Here is a 19,721-nt window from a genome sequence, read left to right on the forward strand (position 1 = left end):
GATCGCGGCTCATTCTTCCCCTCCACCCGTCCCTGGGCTCCCACAGCCGAGCCTTTTGGGGTTCCAAATCACGGTTTCAGGATTGTTTTTTATACTTCCTAAATGATAGATTGCGTCGGTCAGTTATCCGATGCTCTGCTGGTATAGCCTGGGAACTTTAGACATGGTACATATTTACTCTTCCTCTTTGGAATGTCACATTTGTGCGAGGGGTACTCGTACGAACATGTAGGAGACAAGAGATAAGAGTAGACTCCAAGAATGAATGATGAGAGGAAGAGGCGCTGGGAAGATGAGGAGGAGCTCGTTAGTAGAGATGCAGCACAGAGGACCAGATCTACGAGCCAGTGGGGCAGGAGGTGAAGGGAGCCCCTAAGACGTAAGGAAGCAAGGGTAAATAGGAGGGGTAGGCGTGAATAAGATTTGTAGTTGAAGGGAGCCAAAGAACATCAGTACTGGGTCTTTAGTTTTATAAGGAGGATACAAGTCCCAACCAAAATGCGCTCTCTTTCATGGCCGCGTGACCATAGATAGAGCCTTAGGCAGAGTAAATGGGATAGGCTACCACACATTTCGTGGTGTGCGTAAATGACTGACTTTGGGCCTACATGTGCCTGTCTTCTCTGGTTTATTTTTGTGGATGGGGTGCTTCTCGTGTGCTGTGCGTGTTGTGGCTATAGTTCTTTCGCGAGGTTTAAAACTATACCCATCTCACATGCTTCCGAGGTCTCTCACCGGTGGTCCGCTAATAGCTCGTGCGTGGTCGGGGGTAGCGGATTCCTCATTGGGGCCACCGAAGAATGAGATCATGATATTCGCTTCCGCCGACGTCAGGCGGAGGCTGCGACCCGAACAGACGCATTTGGAGTGAATAGTCATGGCTAACACCTTTCATTTTACCCTGAATCCTTTCCGGGCGGCTTCCTTCCAAAGAACCAATCACCTGAAATATTAAACGGTTGTTTCTTACCTTTACCTTTAGACATAGGGCGGGTCATTGGGCATGGCGTCCGCCATGTTTCTATGGTAGCCTAGAACCGGACATTATTTAATATTTTTTGTGAGTGTTCGCGCCGCACCGTAAGTTTTCTCCTACACACTTCCAGCCCGTACTCCATTCCCAGGGTTCGTCCAAATACCAAGACCCGCCAGCGGTGTCCAAATAAAAAAAGGTACATTTTGCCACTTCGTCAAATGTTCCTTTATAACTGATAGTATACAAAAATATAGTGCTCCACATTCAGTGATGTCATGGCGAACACAATTACAACAAAAACCACCATATTATTGGAAGGTTAATGTGTCTCCTTATAATGTGTTTTTTGTGCAAAGTAACACACTTTTCAGTAGTTAGAAGGATGAGGCACTTACCATGGCTGCGGCTTGGGCTGCCACGGCTGTCTGATTGACTTGCTGTTGACTGGATTTGATTTTGGCCTGCAAGTGTGCAGGCGGGTGAAAATACTTGCACTTCTCCCTGGAGCAGCGGCTCTTGATGTAGTCCATGCAAACAGTGACAGTGTTATCGGTGGTGTCGATCATAGGACTGTCACTGGGGTGTGCAAAGCGGCAATCCGTCTCCCCTCTTGCACAGCTTCCCCGCTGAAATTCCCGGCACACCTGAGAAGAGCAATTATAACGAGAGTGAGTGAATGAAGCCAGATTGTGTCAACCCCACAGAAGTACTAATGTATTTTTTCACATTAAATCACTCCTTGTGATGCATGAATACCTCTAGTTTGTCTGTACGCTGCAGCTTCTGTGAGGGAGAAGAAGAAGAAGAGGAGGAGGAGCTCTGGACTGTGACAGGTGGGCTCCCAGAAACAAGAACCGAATTGCTGGAGAGGTTGTCTGTCGGGACGAGGCTCATTCCATGGCTCAGCGGTGTCATATATGAACCATAACAAAGACCAGTGTTTGTGCCGAGTCCCTGTGTAACAGGAAATGTTGGCTATGAGGGAAGACATTATACATTACAAGTGAGACAAGCGGCACAACACAAAAAAAACAATAAGAAAAAAGAAAAATAAGTTCCTCCCTAATAACCATGAGGACCTCACCACGGGCTGCAGGCTGGGTCCTGGGATCATGAGCTGCATCTGCTGGGCAAGCACAGCTGCTGCTGTCTTCTGCTGGATGAGATTGTTGCGCCCATTTATCTCTAACTGCGTTTTTAAGTGTGAAGGTGGATGAAGATACTTGCAGTTTTCTCTTGAGCATCGGCCCTGTATTCAGAGAAAATGGAGAAGGCAAAAGAACAGATTGCAAGCTATCCTTATACACCTCTAATGATCTCTGTTTTTCATCATGACATTTTACAGTTGTTCTTTGAAACTGGGGGAAAAGCCTTTTAATTTTAAACATACTGGCTTTAATTATGTGTCTTAAATAAGATGCAAGCTTACTCCTCCAGTGTGAAAGTTGGATGTAGTACACAACTATCTATCATCAACTGTACTTCTCACCTTTCTTACATAAAGGAAACCCCATTTCCCACACTGGCATTGAACGTTAGCAGTGGATGTAGAGGATGCACTGCAGAATCATCCAATATAAATCTAGTAGACAATAAGTAAGGAGCATGGTTTAGATGAGGTCCACTCATCTAAACTATCAAATTGTTCATTCAAATCAGTATGAATATTACTTTAAATTAGGATGTACTGAATGATTGAATTGTGTAGAATCTAACTGATCTAACTATGTGTAGCATGTCCATATTGACAAAAGTTTAAACATTTATATATGTGTAGGCGATCTAAGCAGCTTAGAGACCCAGTGGGCTTTAAGAGGGTTTTATACATCCAAAGCATTTCTGTAAAATCCAGACCAGGCGTCTAATTTTAACCTGGCTTTATTTGTCAAAACATGTACCCACACCAGGCTAGTAAAGGAGACCAGTGTCTATTCGGGACCCTGCTTTTAATTGACGTTTTACGGTATATTAATTCTTTTCAGTGAATATCCATGCAGGTTTAACTGTCATCAGAGTTTCATCAGCCTGTATATAGCTGTGAGAAAATGCACAGTAGAACGTATTCAACCCCTTGAAATGTTTTATTTTCATACAGCTTTGTTTGCCTTTCTAGTTTACAGTTGCTTGAGAGTATGAAATGAAAGTGTGTGTTATGTATTACACTGGCATAAATGTTCTTATGCCACAGCTATGGAGGGCTTAGTCAAACCCAAACATAAGGAAGCTGTTGTCCGTTTGACCACGATGTCTTGACAGTATTTAGCTCCTTTTGTTTTTTGTCTGAGAGGCATCTTCTAACATAAAACAGTTGTGAGAGCTAGCCACAGGAAACAGCTCAAGTTAGAGTTGTGTATCAACAAGATTCTCCATTGCTTTAATGGAAGTCATGAGATGCTAGTTACCATCCTAAAGCATGTGCACATTCTTCTGTATAATAAAGTTAACTCTGTTAGGAGTAACTGATGAATGGGTTCATGAAATTAACAAATCACATGGCAATAAAATGTAAGTAAGTAAGAGGAATACAATTTGGGCAGTCAGCTCTATTTGTCTTTTAATAATAAAATTCACAGGCCGCAGACGTAAGCAGTATTGAGTTAGTTGCAGTCTACTTGGTGCTACACTGGTCATTTTAACTATCTCTAAATTAAACAAGGTTAACTTAATTCAAAATAGTAAAAACAACTTACTACTCGTAGCTGATAAAAATCTAAATTTAAACATTGATTTGAATATTAATTGTATTTCAGCATGTGTAGGAGAGTTATTCCTAATATTTTAACACCTGAATGGAAGTTAAAGCAACCACCTGACACCTTCCATGATTAACGTTGGTAGTGACTAGGTACTAACCCTTTAACCCTGAGCTAATTACTTCTCCTCGATAATCTGTTTAACAATACTGAAGATGAATCAATAAATGTTGTTTTTAGATAAAGGAATAAGGTAGCTACATTGCGTTAAAGCTCAGGCCCTTGACCACTCGGTCACAGAGAAGGCTCTCTGTCCAGACAAGCTGTGTATAAACCGCGTACAGTCAGGAGATAAGACGATGACTCAACATGAGAATAATCCTGGGGGCAAAGCTGTATTGTGGTGTGATAGTGAATGTGTGAGAGTGGATTAAGGCAGCCCTGGTTTCATTCAGGGCAACTGAGCAAACAGGAGAATAAACTGTCTGTAATCCAACTGGCTACCAGAATATTATTTTATCGTCTACATTAGATAAGTGATGAGACTAACACGTGACAGGTATTTCAGTCTATTTTTGGAAAAATGTGGTATAACCTATGGTTTTAGACATATTGGAGCGATCAATAATGGGAGATAAAGCATTGTTTGCTTTGTGGTTTGAAATACTTCAGTTGAGATTTCACCATAAGCTGGGATACAGACTTTTAAAACAGGACACTGGATAATCTCTCTTTTATTATCAAAACAATAGAGGAAGAGGAGGTTTTTGTACCATACTACAGAATATGTTTGAACCATGAAGTGTAGAAAACTGAACAATATCAGGGATTATTTTCCAAATACATCCAAGAGCAATTTGAGTAATCCCCCAAATTTAAACACCTCTCAAAAAAAGAGTAAAAAAGGTTGTAAAAAGGTATTTTATATTTTAATAATACACAACTTTCCTTTGATGGGATTTTTAAAGTTTCCTACTCTTTTATACAAGGGCAACATTTTCTTACATTCAGTAAAGGATCATTAAGGTGTCAAAGATGATACAGTGTGTGTGATGTTTCTTACCTTCAGTGAGTCAAAGCAGGCAATAACTCTTCCATTTTCAACTTGGCAACTCTTCGGTGGATGAGCAAATTTGCATTCCTCATCACTACGTGAACAGTTTCCTCGCTGAAACTGTCGACAGACTTCCAGAGTTAGCCATTTTGTGTCTCTTACTGAAGAAATGTTCAACGCCATGCCCAAAGGTTATAATCATAAATGTGATTTTTAAAAGTCAATTTTATGGCCTTGTGCCCAAAAGCTGTGGCAGGGTTTGGCTCTATGTACAAAGTCCTCTTTTAAAACAACCTGGTGAGTCCTCCATTAGCTGGAGCTGAAAAATTAGATGGCTGATCAATCACTGAGAAATCACACATCAAAAAGAATTGCAGATGTGTTTTTTTTTTTTTCTTCCTGTGACACGTTCAAGTGTATATTCCACAAATGATGGTGCCCATAAATATCAGACAAGTGAGGGAAATTTACTGCAGACTTGTCACTTTAGTCATACATTCTCAGGTCATTATTCTTTGTGCTCTCGTACTATGGCTATATTTTAGCATTTCTTTTAGGTGCAGATGTTGTGCAAAGTGGTAGCAAAGAGCTTGCAGCTGAGGTATCCAGTCGTGGTGCTTGAGTCTGGCCTTACAGAAAGCAAAGGCCGGCAATGTGCACGGGCCAACTTCAAGTCGGGTATATCTTCTAAAAGGCACTTTCTGTTGGTGATCTGAAAGACAAAAAACATATATAGCACTGAAACAGTATCCAGAGTAAACAATGTTATAATTATGGTATCATTAGTCTACAGTTGGCATATTTAGAACTACTATAAATTATTTTTGAATACTCCTGGCATCTCATGTAATTTCTTCTGTTCTCTAGAGACCGTTCATTCTCTAGAGTCATCTGCTCTTTAGCAGTTTACAGCAGAAAGCAGATTAGGTCAAACAATAACAAATGTGATCTTGTGTAATTAGTCAAGTTATATTTAATCATGTCAGACTCTCAAGAGACTAATTGTTTGAGTCATTTTAGTCTTTCTGTGGGCTTCTTAACTGTGAGAATATTCTGCTTTTGTCCCTTCTAAACTGTTTTTGAGGGGTTTTGTACTATTGGTTGCAGCTCTAAACCAGACCAGACTTGACAAGCAGAATACAAACAGCAGACAAGCACCACCAAAATAATGACAACTTAATACAATTTAGTAAAGTCAGAGGTTTTAGGCCAAAGCAGTATTAGAACTTGATAAAAAAAGCTACCTAGCTAACTAGCATTCAGCACTGAGGCGGACAATAGCACTGCGCAAAGAGTCTCAGGAACAAGGAAGGCCCTGTCAAACCCATGACATATGAAAAAATGATGATTGTAAACCAATTACCTCCAACATTAGGCCTGAATTAGCAGCTGACTGAGTCAAGCATTGACTCCACAAAAGACGTAAATGGATCAGCACATTATCATAATACAGCCTGAGAAACTCTTTTATCATTCAATAAACCATAAACATGCATTAGCAAAGTCAGTTTACCTTCAACCACATAATACTACCTCGACAGTTTGTGGCTAAATGAATCCACCGTATTATTAAAAACCAGTGCTCTGACCAGATCACTGTTTATGTTCTCTCTACTGGTAAACATGTTTCCTTCTTGCTAAACTGAACCATTTCCACTTATTGCATTACTTTTGCGTATTTGTAGTTTAGCCTAATCCACAATAGTTCATCTTTTTTTCTACCCTTCTATCAAGATAAACACCTACATGTTTATCCAGCCTCATATTGCCGATGGTAGCTAGTTAGCAGAGAATGCGGACGCTCCGTTTTTTCGACTCACCAGCCTAAACTTCATTAATGTTGTGATGGTTGTTGTACATGCCGTATCATGACTGCAAACTCCACAATTGATTTATCTAGGCCGTGATTCTTCCAATAAATATGTAAGCACGTTTCAAACACAGAGCCACAGTTGTTGTGGTCGTCGTGTAGTGTAGCTGGGTGGTGTCATGCTAATCGATACATCAATAACTTAATCTGAACATTTCCAAAGCTCAGATCCATACAAACATATGCTACATAACAAGGTGTATTGATCAGTATCCACTACAATGGAATGCCAATTAAAGCTATATTTAATCGTAATCACACATTTCACTGGATATGTGCTTTCTCTTTGTTCACTATAACCTATTTTCCATTGCACTCTCTATTTGCTAATAGTACAGGACTACATGAGCACTTGGTGCCAAATTGCTGTAGTCAGATGTGCTGACTCTTGGCCCTGCAAAGCACATACAGAATACAAGCAAAGCAAGACAAAGCCTAAACACACATCATGTTGGGAGTCAAAACATACAGGAAGTTGCTGAGCAGGCAGAAAATGTGGTTAACTCATGAGCTGAATAAATCTGTACGAGAGCTGAAAAGTAACACGGTCTACAAATAAACACAGACTGAAAAGGCACTGAGTCCGAACAGACTCTGCTGTTGTTAACCCAGAGCTTCAACTGTAACAACCTCTCAGCTTTACTGCATGCTATCCCACAGCATACTGCAGCAAATTCCTTTGGGCGCAAGTCAGGAAATGGAGCAAGAAAACCTACCTCTCTCGCTTCATGCAGCACTCAAGAACTTCTTTTGCCGACTGAGAATCTAGCTTAGAGATACAACTTCTGAGAAGCTGACTTCGCTAAGAAAATAACCGTAACAGCCGCTTTGATCCCCGCTCTCTGTCCCACAGATCCAGTTACCAAAGATTTCCTCTTCACAACAGTAAAAACTGTCTGAACAACTCTGGCTGAAACATTTCCAGCCACCCCCTTCCTGCCTGAGTGCCAGCCTCTGGGAAGACCCTCCCAGTCACATACTGGCCAATAGAAAACCAGAAGCTGATGCACTGTGTGAATGCTGGCTGCAAGGCTTGGAGAAGACATTAGTGGCAGTTGATCCTTTATTTATGAATAAAATGTGATCATTTAGAGAAGCATCCAGAACTTATTACTGCAGTGATGACTTAAAAAGTATATACCTACGAACACAAACCTCCTGCCCCAATGTGGCCATGTACAGAATATAAGGACACAATTTATGTCCTAAACATGTAATATCTGGTAATATACGAATGCATCATGTCCAAAAACCATGAAATCAAGCATGACAACTCCCAAGATTGACAAGATGAACTCTCAAAATGGACCAGGAGTGTTGCTGTATATAATAATAGAATAATATAATGCTATTGCAGTAAAATAGGTATTAATAACATGACAGTCTGTTTAGCCAGACCGGTTCATTTAAACACATCATTACCATTGCAGTGCTGATGTTTAAAACATTGTCTGGATTAGGTTAACCTCCTGTTGCACAGCTTACTTTGCGTTGCACCGTAGTGATTTAAGGCCTTTTGAGTATTCTTGGTGAAAAACCCTTTTCCAGTTCGAACAGTGTTTATTTGAGTGTATTTCTGCCACACACAGAGCAGTAATAAGGGCGAGAAGATGCACATGTAGCTCTAATTGGAGGTAACTGTGGTTCGAAACAGAGCTAAAGGCATCTTGTTGATTGTAACTCTGTTGAAAGCCGCTAGAAAACACTTTAGACTGTTTGCGGAGGGTTTTTATCGATATTCCACTTGAGGGAAAATGTGATTTCGCTAGTCTTATAATGGCTGGCCCGCCTATACAACGACACTGTATGTGCATTTATATATCAACTTCAAAACGCGACTAAAAGCAGAAAACACAAACACCACCACAATGACAGCCAACTACCTGGCACTATATTGCATCACGCTGTCTTATTTGCACAGTTTGGGTGATTTGCATTCTCACCCTAGGCTACTTCAGCTAGCTAATCACAAATACTTAAAAGCCAGCGAGCTAAAGACACCGCTGCCACCCGGCTAACGCTGCAACAGTAACATTAACATTGTTGAGCTTGCGTTAGCCGCGCTGTTAGCCGAGGAGAGCACCTGCTTACCTCATCATCACGGATGAACCGCTTCCCGGAGGATCACGCACCAGCTAGACAAGACGACACCAATGTCCGACACAACTAACGAAAACAAGATGTCAAGTGCTCCCGAAATGTCTGTTCAACAAGCCATTTAGTGCTGGCCCTGTTCGTAGAATTTGAGCTCGTTGTTTCGTCTATGTATCCGACCTAATTTTCTTCATTACTTTCTAACACTGCACAGATTTAAGCAACAAGCTTTTGACAGCTTACTGTACGATCGTCGGTTTAATGTAATGAGGGATTTCCCGGGGGCCGCCGAGAAGCCTAAAGGCCATTATTAATTCAATATACAGCGTTTAAAATACATAACAGCAAACAACATGTTATACCACGGTATTAAATGTATTACGTTGATTTTAACGTAATACATTGTTGGAATAAAACGTCATTCAATAACTTATACCTCCGAACATCCCCCCTACGACCACATAGTGGTACGATCCACACGAATGCCAGTAGGCTAAAAGGGCAAGGGTTAGCTTGTTACCAAGGGAACAGCTATAAAACCATGTGAGTTTTTTTCTGGATTAATTTAATGAGAATATGCTTCCACGCACAAATATAAACTTCTAATTAACCAAGTATTGGACAAAGATAGCGTAAAGTCAAAATTCTGCATTGCATGAAATAACGAATGTGTCCAAAAGAGTGTACCAAATCTATATGTATAAGAAATAATGATTTTTAATGATATTTTAGAGAGTTATAATGCAAAACCCCCGTACCAACCCACAGTGTACACCTCATGGCCGTACGTCTTCATTTTTTGGGATCTACCTGAGTAGACAATAGCAGATGTTGCATGCAAAGGAAGTTCTGTTCATCTTTGAAGTTCTTCATTTAATACCTACTCGGACAGAACTATATATAGAGTGAAACCATGTATATAAACCCATGTTATATAACGTTAATATATAATAACATACACCCTGTATGCCTAGCATTATTAATCACCTACAGTAGTAAGCCTACACATGGCCTACATGTGAAAGGTCAATTGATACTTGAGCCCCTGTAGCCTGTATATAATAGATGACTGATTCACTTTCATATAGTATGTTGCCAAAAATGTACACATTTGACACTCTACAAAAATGTTGTTAACAGTCAAAGAAAAAACTGAATCATAAAAAACCCAATGGATTTCATTTTGTCTATTGTATGCAGGTAGAACTGAAAGATGAAAAGTAGTAATGCCATCAACTGTTAGTGTTTTAAAAGTCACTGTGTTTTCATTGACTGTGCTTTCCCCTTGAATAGACAGTGTTTTAAAATAATGACTTATATTGAGTTGGGTTTGCTGTGTTTAGAGTGTGTGTAGAGAAATTATTGTTGTATTTTGAAATGTAGAGTTGGCGTTTAATCAATAAAATGTGATTTCGAGAAGAAATGTGAAAGGTTTTGATAAATTTTGCATGCACTAACAACAAGTATAGCCTGCCCGCTGTCAAGTTGTGCAGCGTGCCAGGCTTCAATATTGGATGCATTCGGTAGAAATAACACATGTACAAGATCAGTACAGATGGGACTTCCTGCACTACAAATCTGGAAAAAGTCTTTGCTCCTCTGCTACCTTGCCTGTTGACACCAGAAGGCATATAGTTAATTTTATCAAATAATAGAAACTCAAAGTACAATTATCCCAGAGAGGAGGAATTGAAATTTCAATTAAATTTTATTTGAATCGTGCCAAATCATAACATAAGTTATCTCAGGACACTTCTCAAATAAAGCAGGTCTAGATAGCACTCCTTTTAAAATAATAAACTCAAAAACTTCCTTTTAAGAGGCAGAAACTTCAATCAGACCCTACTACGACATACTTTCATCACCTAACTTAGGCCAGGGAGCCGTCTAGCCTAACCTGCTCTGGACAGGCAGTCAGGAGAGGGGCTGGCAGACTGAAGGAAAACTGTCAGGGGAGGCAGACTGGAGGGCAGCAGGCCCAGGCTAGCTGACAAGGAGGAAGGCTGGAGCCTTGCTGCAATGGGTAGGCCACCCTTCAGAGCCGATACCCCTGGCCAGCTGAGGGACAGGAAAGGATCTAGCTGGCACAGGATAGACAAGCTAGCCAACAGAGGGACAGGCCGGCTCAAGTAGGCGGCCTGGAGGGTAGCAGGTCAAGGCCTGCTGCCGTGGATGCAGCCAGAATATGCAGCCTGATCAGGACAGAACATTGACTTTGTCAGATGCCCAGCACCTCAGCAGTTGCTGAATGGCCACCACTGAAGACTCCCGCCCTCTTAGTTGCTGGCATTCTGCCCCCCCCAAGAGCTGGATCTTCTGTTGTTGGCCTCCTTTCTTGGCCGTCCTTCTACGTTCAGGGGAGGAATGTTACGGGCTTGCCATCTCAAAGGAGGTGAGTCAATTGAGGGACAGACATTTTTTAGGATAGGGGGAGACCAGCTGCTTTGATTCAGGAAAGTTATAGACAACAGAACAGCAGAGGTAGACCACTGATGATGGAGTCAAAACCATTGTCACAATAGAATACTTCCCTGCACAATCTGTGCTCTTGCTTGTGAGTGACTCTTCAGGGGAGAAAGGTTACGGACTTGCAATTTCACAGGTAAGCATAAAGTAAAGGGGACACAGGCAACTGATGATCTAGGAATCGGCACAGGCGGGTGACTGAATGGCAGAGGTGGCTGCAGAGCTCTGAGAAATCAGTTTACAGTTATGAGAAAAATGTTCTCATCAGCTAGTCTTGGGCCCAGCTATCCTCCAGCCTATCTAGACGTTAACTAGCCTGGGGATGCTAGCCTCAAGCCTACCTTCAGTTTGCAAATGTCTGCATTATTTTCCTTCTGCGATCATCCCAGTTGGCTCGGCTGTTGTCTGACTCTACTGAGATGAATCAGCTCCCACTTGCCTCCCCTTAGCCTGCAAACTGCCTGTCCCTCAGTCAGCTGGCCTCCTGCCTTCGTCCCGCCAGATGGAAAGCCCGTCACCTGCCTCACCTGAGCGGGCTGGGGGAAGCCAATGGTAGAGGTGGCTGCAGCACTGGGAAAGTTCAAGGCTCTGGGCAACTGACAATGCCAATGGCGTGTTCCCTTCAGTTAGCCTTTGGCCATTTACCCTCCAGCCTACCTCCCGGTCTCCTGGTCCACTAGCCCAGGCATGCCTTCAGTTTGTGAATGTCTGCATCATTTGCTTCCTGCAATCATCCCAGTTGGCTATTCTAAAGACTGTTTCAGTTGTGCTGAATAGATGGTTGCCTTACTCCCCTGAGCTAGATAGACTGCTGCTTGCCCTTAACCTGCAAACTGTCCTCAGCTCAGCTGGCCTCCTGTCTTCCTTCCGTGAGATGGTAAGCCCATCACCTGCCTCCACTGAGCGTGCTAGAGGAGCCACTAAGAGGCCAAGGCAGCTGCAGATTGTGTACTGGAGTATTCTGTTGCAGTCAAGGGCTTTGACTTGTTCATCAGTCGCCTGCCTCTGCTGTCCTCCTGTCTGCTTTGAGTCAAAGCCCTTAGCCACCAATGAAGACTCAGATGCACAGCATTACATGCCAGCCTTCTGCCATATACTTTACCAGTCCAACTCTCAAGCACCTTGCCTCAGCCTACAGCTGGTGCTTCTATTGCCATCCAGTGCTCAAGTCAAAGCTGGTGGCTACAACAGAATACCTTGGCCTCTGAGAAGCTCCCCCCAGACCCTAGAAAAAAGAGAGATACAGACATTTTGTAAATATACAGGACTATCAATTGAGTGCCGGATGCCAGGACTTACAGTATCTTCTGAAGACTGCCACACTTTCTTCCTGAAAAAAAACAAAACAGCAAAGAAGGCCGTTTTAACTCTTTTTAAAATTTAGTAAAATTTTAGTAATTTATTTAGACTTTTTATGGTTTAATTAGTTTTATTCGCAAGTTTATGTTTTTTTTATTTGTCTTATCAAGTTAGCACTTTGTAACTGTGTTTTTTGTAAAGTGCTGTATAAATGTTTATTGTATGTACCTGTGCAAATAATAAAAAAAATTAAAAAGCAGGGATCAACAGGTGCTTATACCATTGTTTTACCAGTAAAACATCTGTTTTCTCCACTGCAATTGAGTGATCACTGAGTTATTACTTATAAATGCATTCATTTTAGCTCCAAGGTCTAATTTGTCATTTACCACAATTTTCCATCAGATTCACTTCAGAGGAATTGAGCTCTGAAAGCATATTTGATTTTATCAGCCTCAGTTGCAGTCCAAAGATGAACTTGCATCATTTGGGCCAGTCTTTGATTTTTCCAATCACAGTCCACTTCAGCAGCCTGAGGTGGTTCAGGTTTATGTAGAGGGACACTATTGTTACAGAGAGTGTAGACAAGTTTTTTATGATTGTTGTAGAAGATGATCCACTGTATGTCCTGTCACACTGTAACTGTCATGTACAGTAGAGGACACAAACAATTAAAAACTTTATTGACAGTCATTTCACAACATTAAAATTAAAATATATGATGGCAAGCTATGGCTCGTTTCAGGCTAACACTTCAAGGTCAAATAAGATAAATGCTAACCAAGGTAAGATCAGTCACGGATGGTGAGAGGAAGACTAAAGGGAGTATTTGCTATTATGTTTTACAACATACCCTTTCAATAAACATAAAAATAACTTTCTCGCAGTGCCACTTATATGGAGCCGATCTGTCATCTCTGGTTTGTGCTTAAAGACATAAAGTATTATGTGCCTCAGTTTTATGACTAGCTGTTTTTATTGTCATTCATTTTGTAACAAATTGGTACTGTGAAAGTAGCTATTTATATGAAGTACCTCCTTGTTTCTAGTTGATTTAAAGTGGTATGGAATGATGAGATTTGTTGGAAAACACATCAGACATAGAAAAAGGTCGGCAGTCTGCAGTGATGGTCATGCAGCGACAGACAGCAGTTTCTGTGTGCTGAGGATTGTGTGATTGATTAGTCTAATAAATTATTTATTGAAATAAACTAGTCAAAACTAATAAATTAGTCATTTAGAAGATTCATTTAGTAATTAAAAAATGTTGTGCATAAAAGTCATTTTTTTAAAACAAGGCTAATGTAAAATTTTATGCATTTTATCCTTTACTTGTCATGAAATTATTTATCCTTTGTTGGTTCACATGAAAAAACACACACTAGTTATGACTAATTGATTGATTTCCCCCCTTTATGTTTCTCTAGGCAACAGACGAAATTCATGTGATCTGTCACACCGACAGATCTCTTCAACAAACTAGACATGTGGCATCAAGTGCCACAGGGAAAGGTCACCTTATTGCTCCCTTTGAGGAAAATGTCACTGTCAAAGTGAGTCAGCCAAGAACAGAGAATGCAGCAATCCATGTGTCATTTTTTGTTTTTCTACCGTAACCCTGTTTGTTGTTCAAGTCGTTTGTTATTTACACTCAATTTAATATTACTTGACATCCCTGTGTGGCTTTGAGAGTCACATTTGAGCTATTTTTTATTCAAATATCACATGCATTACCATAAATCTTCCCTTGAACTAAAGTGTGGATTGTCAGTTAAGCATCCACTTTCAATGTAAAACTATATTGTACATCAGTCATTCAACCTGGGAAACTGAGGCTTTGAGTTGGATAAACATCTCCATATCTTTCTAAATACAGCCTCCAAAGTGTTGCATTATTTAGTTTTTGTACTTGATTAGTATTACTGACTGAAAATAAACTAAATAAATACATCCCAACTAAAACAAAAGATCAACTAATTTCCCTCAGTGTAAAGTTTGAGGAACATGGAATGGAAATATAAAGAATTTAGCTGTACTTTACTCTGTATACTGCAGCACAATTAATTGAGAGCAACACTCCCATCTAGCGGGAAATAAATAAAAATAAATAAAAGAGGCAGGACAGAAGTCATGTTTGTGTTTGAGAAACAGCAATTCTATCTTATGGCCTGTAGATGTCAGTCTTCTCTAAAATATATTAGGACAAATTGACAAACCCAGAAGCTCAACATGGGGGACATGTTTGGTTCAGAAACCCAACAGTGAGGTGTTAGTTTGTGATGTAAGCTGTACCACATCCTGTGCTCACTGAGGGTGTGCAATGTGGGTAAATAAATTACCAGCATGTTAAAATAAAGGTCAATACACTTCAATATTCCTGCTTGTACTGTTCCCATCTCTGGCAAAAAACAACAACAATTAAAATAGTTCCACCAGGCCAGCTCAGAAAGGACCAGTTAAATGTAAATATGAACTTTTACTTTGGTTAAAACATAATTTAGTTTCATACCAAAGATACAGTTTGATTTCAAATCCTCTTAACAATGATACAGCAATTTGCAATTTGTCAGTAAAAACACACCTGAATAAAGTTTAAGTGTTATTTATGTAATCACTGTTGATAATGATGGTCATTAAATGTTTTAAAGACCTATTTCTGTGCACCACTGTTTAGTATTAAGCACCAGATTTTGTGCTGACTCTAAAAGCTCAGAAAGTAGAGCACAGTCTTCCAGCAACACTATGTTTTTTTTCCAAGTCATTACACACTTCCTACGGTTAAACATCGAAGATAATACAGTCACACCATCTGTGTGGAAATGACTTGCTGCACCGGCAGCCACTTGGTGAAATGCTGAGCTAGCCATCCATACTGTACAACCTGAGGGGAAGCAGAAGGTTCTGTGTGTCAGTAGATACAGAGCGGTAATGTAAAGTGTTCCTTGGAAAACATTTTGAGTTAACGTAAGTAAGTACTGAGGAACTTTATTTTAATGATGATGGGAAGTAAATGTACTTTTCTGGCACAATTGTCACACACTAAGTGATCATTGATCTAATAATCAGTTAATTTCATGTAACATATGTTTCATGAAATGTACGTTTTGGGTCACCAAAACGTAAAAACATACCCTACTTTATCAAATCAGTATTTGTTTTTCTAATGTACAATATACATATGTTTCCCTTTATAAATTCAATTATTTTTTTATGTGTGTAGCATAAAAGGACTTCTTAATTTCTTTGTACTACATCGTATAATGATAAATAAATTACCTTGATTGTTCCTTGAATCTTGGTTTCTTCTCAACCTTTTGCAAGACGAAAAAAAATGCTTTCTACATAAGAAGACAATGTTACATGTTTTTATAATTGGTTGACAGATGTAATTAAATGACAGTCTACATAATGAAGGAATAGTGACTATATCTCTCTGTGTATGCATCACATATGAGCTAAAATATGGTCGAAATGTGAATATCACACTCTGCTTAGTATACAGTTTATGCTGTCATTGAGTTGCTTTGTGAATGTTTATATGATTTACAAAGCAACTTTCTTGAATCAATTTTGAATATTTCTTTGGGAAGAGATAAAAAACACCTGCAAACATATATTCATCTATGTTTTTTGTGTAATATTAAATATTTTAACAACTCTAAACCAAATCTTTAATATAAATGTGTACATTCAGGTAGGCATAAACTTTCCCAAAGCATGATGGGATAGATTCCAGCCTCCTATGCCCTGATCAGTGGATACAGCAGATGGATGTGAATGGATGGATTCACTTAATCACTGTGACCGTATGAAAACTCAGGACAGTATGTGTACATTGCTTTTAAAAATAAACTGTCTATATAGTAAATATCTGGTTTGAAAAGATAAAAGCAACACACATCATAATATCATGGCCATTCAATGCATTTATTTCTTATATCTTAAGCAGAATTCACTCATTTTTTTAGGTCTGACAAGAAAAATGGCAGATTAAATATTACACGCCAAAAGGCTCTTAGACTGTTCATTTCATCACAATACTTTTAACATGTACATAGAAATTCTTACATTAAGAAAGCTCTCTTCCATTATCACTGAGGTGTTGGTAATACTGGTATTTTCAATCAGGCAAAGCCATTCTTTAGCAACAACTGAAGTTATAAAAACTAACAAATAAATATAGCGAAATCAGCTTCTCATTTTCATGGAGTGGCAGAATAAATAATAAAACATAAATAAATAAGCTCCCTTAACAAAGCAGCATGTCACACTTTTCTGGAAATGTCAAATTTTGAGTGCATAATCCAGGTTGGCTTTTTTTCATCTTTTTCTTTGCTTTTTCTTCTTTTACACCATCGTCATGGTGAAAACAAACATAAAAAAAAAGTCATAGAAATAATAAATAATAATAAATTCGAACAGTATACTCTTGTTTTATTTATAATTATTCAGCAGTTGAACTGCCTTACATCATTTCTGTGTTCAGACATGGAATACACAGAAAAGGCTGACATAGATGAATCATAGCACAGAGATTGGCCATCGTGTCTGAGAAATGAACCCTGACGTCGGTAAAAGATTTGCTCATAACTTGATAAGATCTCACCCTTTAAATGGGAGTTTTCTATCTACATGTTGTTGATTATGTCACGGCGATGGGTGTACAGTAAATGGCTTTAACTTAAGTGGTGGGCTTGCTGGGCAACAGTTTAATCTCTTACTCTTACAGTTTTCACTTCATACATAATTTTTCATCAAAATTTAAAAAATCATCTTCTTGCAAACAATGTAACTATCTAAGCAGACGGACTTATACATTTTGTGCTATGAGTTTCAAATTGACAGGAGAGCCATCCAACTGCCCAACTGACTCCTATGTTAACTGGGATCAGGAATTGTAGGATTAAAACAGAAATAGACTGTTTTTTAACACTGGACGCATATTTTACAGCAGTGGATTCAGCAGAGACCACTCTCTTTCACTATATAAAAATTTGAGCGATAGGAATTACGCTCTGTGAGAAATATAGAGTTTGAGTAGTGCCTCTTAGCTTAATCTCCATTAAATGAACTGTTTGACCCAGGAGTCACTCAGCAGTTACCGCCACTATTGCAACCTTTAATTACACACAGCCAATTAAGGGCTGCATATTAGACTTCATCTCTGATCTCTCTGGTGTCGCAGTAGTTTTATTACAGAAACACAGGTGTTATTTACAAAAAATTGAACATATATTAGTGTAAATGCTATTCAGCTCCTTTCATCGCTCCCTGCCTCCCATGTGAATCTCTAGTGAGTGACCGATCTGTCACCTTTATCTCACAGAAGGCTTTACTGCAGCATAACACAGGTGTTAGTATAACAATAACGAACATAGACCCCCCCCCCCCCCCCCCCCCCCCCGAAAACTTCCTCATGCTGCCTTTAGTTTTCGGCATGGCAGCATAATTTGCCCAGTGCTTTATTGGCGGCTTAGACCTCAGCGTTTTACCTTATTCTAACAAGACACGCTCAGATTCTTTTCTGCTGTACACTCTAATCTCCAGTTTAAGAGTCGCTTACACCAAAACACTCATTTCAACAACTGTCTCATTGGCTTACTACTACATTGTTGCACCCTTTTCTTTTCCTTTTCATGCTGTTTCAAGCTTTTCTTTACTCCTTCAGCTGGCCCTCATTCATATAAAGTTACAAAGCAGCAGATGGCAGGGGCCCTAACTCCCAGCGGTTCATCAAGCATAAAGTCTGAGGTTTAAGCCAGACAGCAATCCCTTCCTCAATTTTCAGAAAACTCACATTTTTTCTCTTATTGTTGGGATACGTATACATACATACATATATATTATATTAGGGCTGTCCCCTAATATAATACTCAACCGTTGAGAAGAACGGTTTAGTCGACCCACTTTTCTTTAGTCTGTAGCGAGTTGATTTGTAGTTAACATTGTACATTATCCATCGTGTTGATAAATCCCCATGAATTTGTGAAGGTGGAAGTTACTTGTTCTGTGTTTTGAACAACACAATTTGTGCCATGTTATATTGTGCTGAAATAAATGTGCTGGTTGACACATTCAGATTCATTATTGTTTTTGCCAAAATCATATCACAGGTGCCTGTTAAAAATATAAATAATTCAATTATTATCATAAACGTTTGATGACTACTGAAGTCTTGATCTAAAAATTACTAGTCGATTAGAAAAAACTTTAGTTGGGGAAAGCTTGAATATATATGTGTGTATATATATACATGTAAAACTTGGGTATAAGTCTTCAGCACATTTACACCACAAGTGTTAAGTGTTTCATTAATAGCTATATGGCACTTCTACTCATGCTGCGTTGATGCCATCTGTGATAAGGAGCAGTATTATTCCCACACCCTGTCACACAGCAGTGCTGCATTTTGATTTAGCCTATTAAAAGACATTTCAGAAATAAAGTGGAAATTACCACTTTAAAAAGAAACACTCCTGGGGTCTAACAGCCATAGAGTTTGCAGTTAATGCATAAAGAAGTATTCAGATACTCTTTACCTAAGTAAAGTAACAATATTACAATAGATCATTTCCACAGCATACTTTTTTACTTGACATAGTAAGAAGGGAACAGGTGTTGCTATAAACATTAATGAAAATAACAGGACCTGAAAACTGAAGCAGCTAAATGGAATTCAGCCATCATTAATTTTAATATTTTCCTACTGTGAGTTTTCAACGAGTAAAAAGGCCTTTGTTAAAAAAGAAACAACTCCATTACAAGTAAATGTTGCTTTATGTGTTTGAGGTTCTGGTGCTCTACTGACTGGCTGGGGCTCAGATGGAAATGTGGGATCACATTCTTCTGAGCACCAATCAGGATTTATTTGAATCAAAATCTGATGACAGTTGGTGAGATGACAGTGACTGGCTGCTGTCAATCGAATCTAGCAGTAAAATAACAAGATTTACTCAAACACAGTACTTAAGTATGATTTTGAGGTGCTTGTACTTTTCTTGAGCGTTCCCATTTCATGCTACGTCTACTCCACTACGGTTCAGAGGGAAATTTAATACTTTTAACACACAAGTGTTACTCTGATTGACTAAAATCCTAAATTAATTTAGAGATTAGTATTTTCAATTAAATTAAATTAAATTAAATATGTGATAAATGTATAAAATACAACACATTGTTTAGATTAAACCATTGGTGTCCAACATTTCTTGGCTTGTGATCCCTTGAAAGCTTGTCAAGGTTTCAGATGTGCTGTTAGTAGTTCCACCA

The 19,721-nt window shown here is 39.3% G+C and overlaps 1 protein-coding gene across 7 annotated transcripts in view; it reads right to left on the reverse strand.

The window, feature by feature from the left end:
* The window catches only part of LOC118339480 (muscleblind-like protein 2a), a 16,852-nt gene extending 7,906 nt beyond the window's left edge, over positions 1-8,946 (reverse strand). For 5 of the 7 annotated variants that reach the window (XR_004797311.1, XM_035677132.1, XM_035677133.1 and 2 more), the window contains exons 1-5: positions 8,685-8,946; positions 4,733-5,435; positions 2,061-2,225; positions 1,733-1,951; positions 1,372-1,620 (exon numbers count right to left, since the gene is read on the reverse strand). Coding sequence is in view for 6 of the 7 variants with exons in the window: in XM_035677132.1 (XP_035533025.1) it covers positions 1,372-1,620; positions 1,733-1,951; positions 2,061-2,225; positions 4,733-4,906 (807 nt within the window). In the remaining variant the exon portion in view is untranslated. Of the gene's footprint in view, positions 1-1,371; positions 1,621-1,732; positions 1,952-2,060; positions 2,226-4,732; positions 5,436-7,309; positions 7,509-8,684 lie in introns of those variants that run through there. The other 2 variants (XM_035677131.1, XM_035677128.1) reach the window with 2 other exon arrangements.
* Between the last annotated feature and the right edge of the window lie 10,775 nt (positions 8,947-19,721).

The sequence above is a fragment of the Morone saxatilis genome, unplaced genomic scaffold (assembly GCF_004916995.1).
Source record: "Morone saxatilis isolate NCDOM2014 unplaced genomic scaffold, NCSU_SB_2.0 Contig5, whole genome shotgun sequence".
NCBI classification, from domain to species: domain Eukaryota; kingdom Metazoa; phylum Chordata; class Actinopteri; family Moronidae; genus Morone; species Morone saxatilis.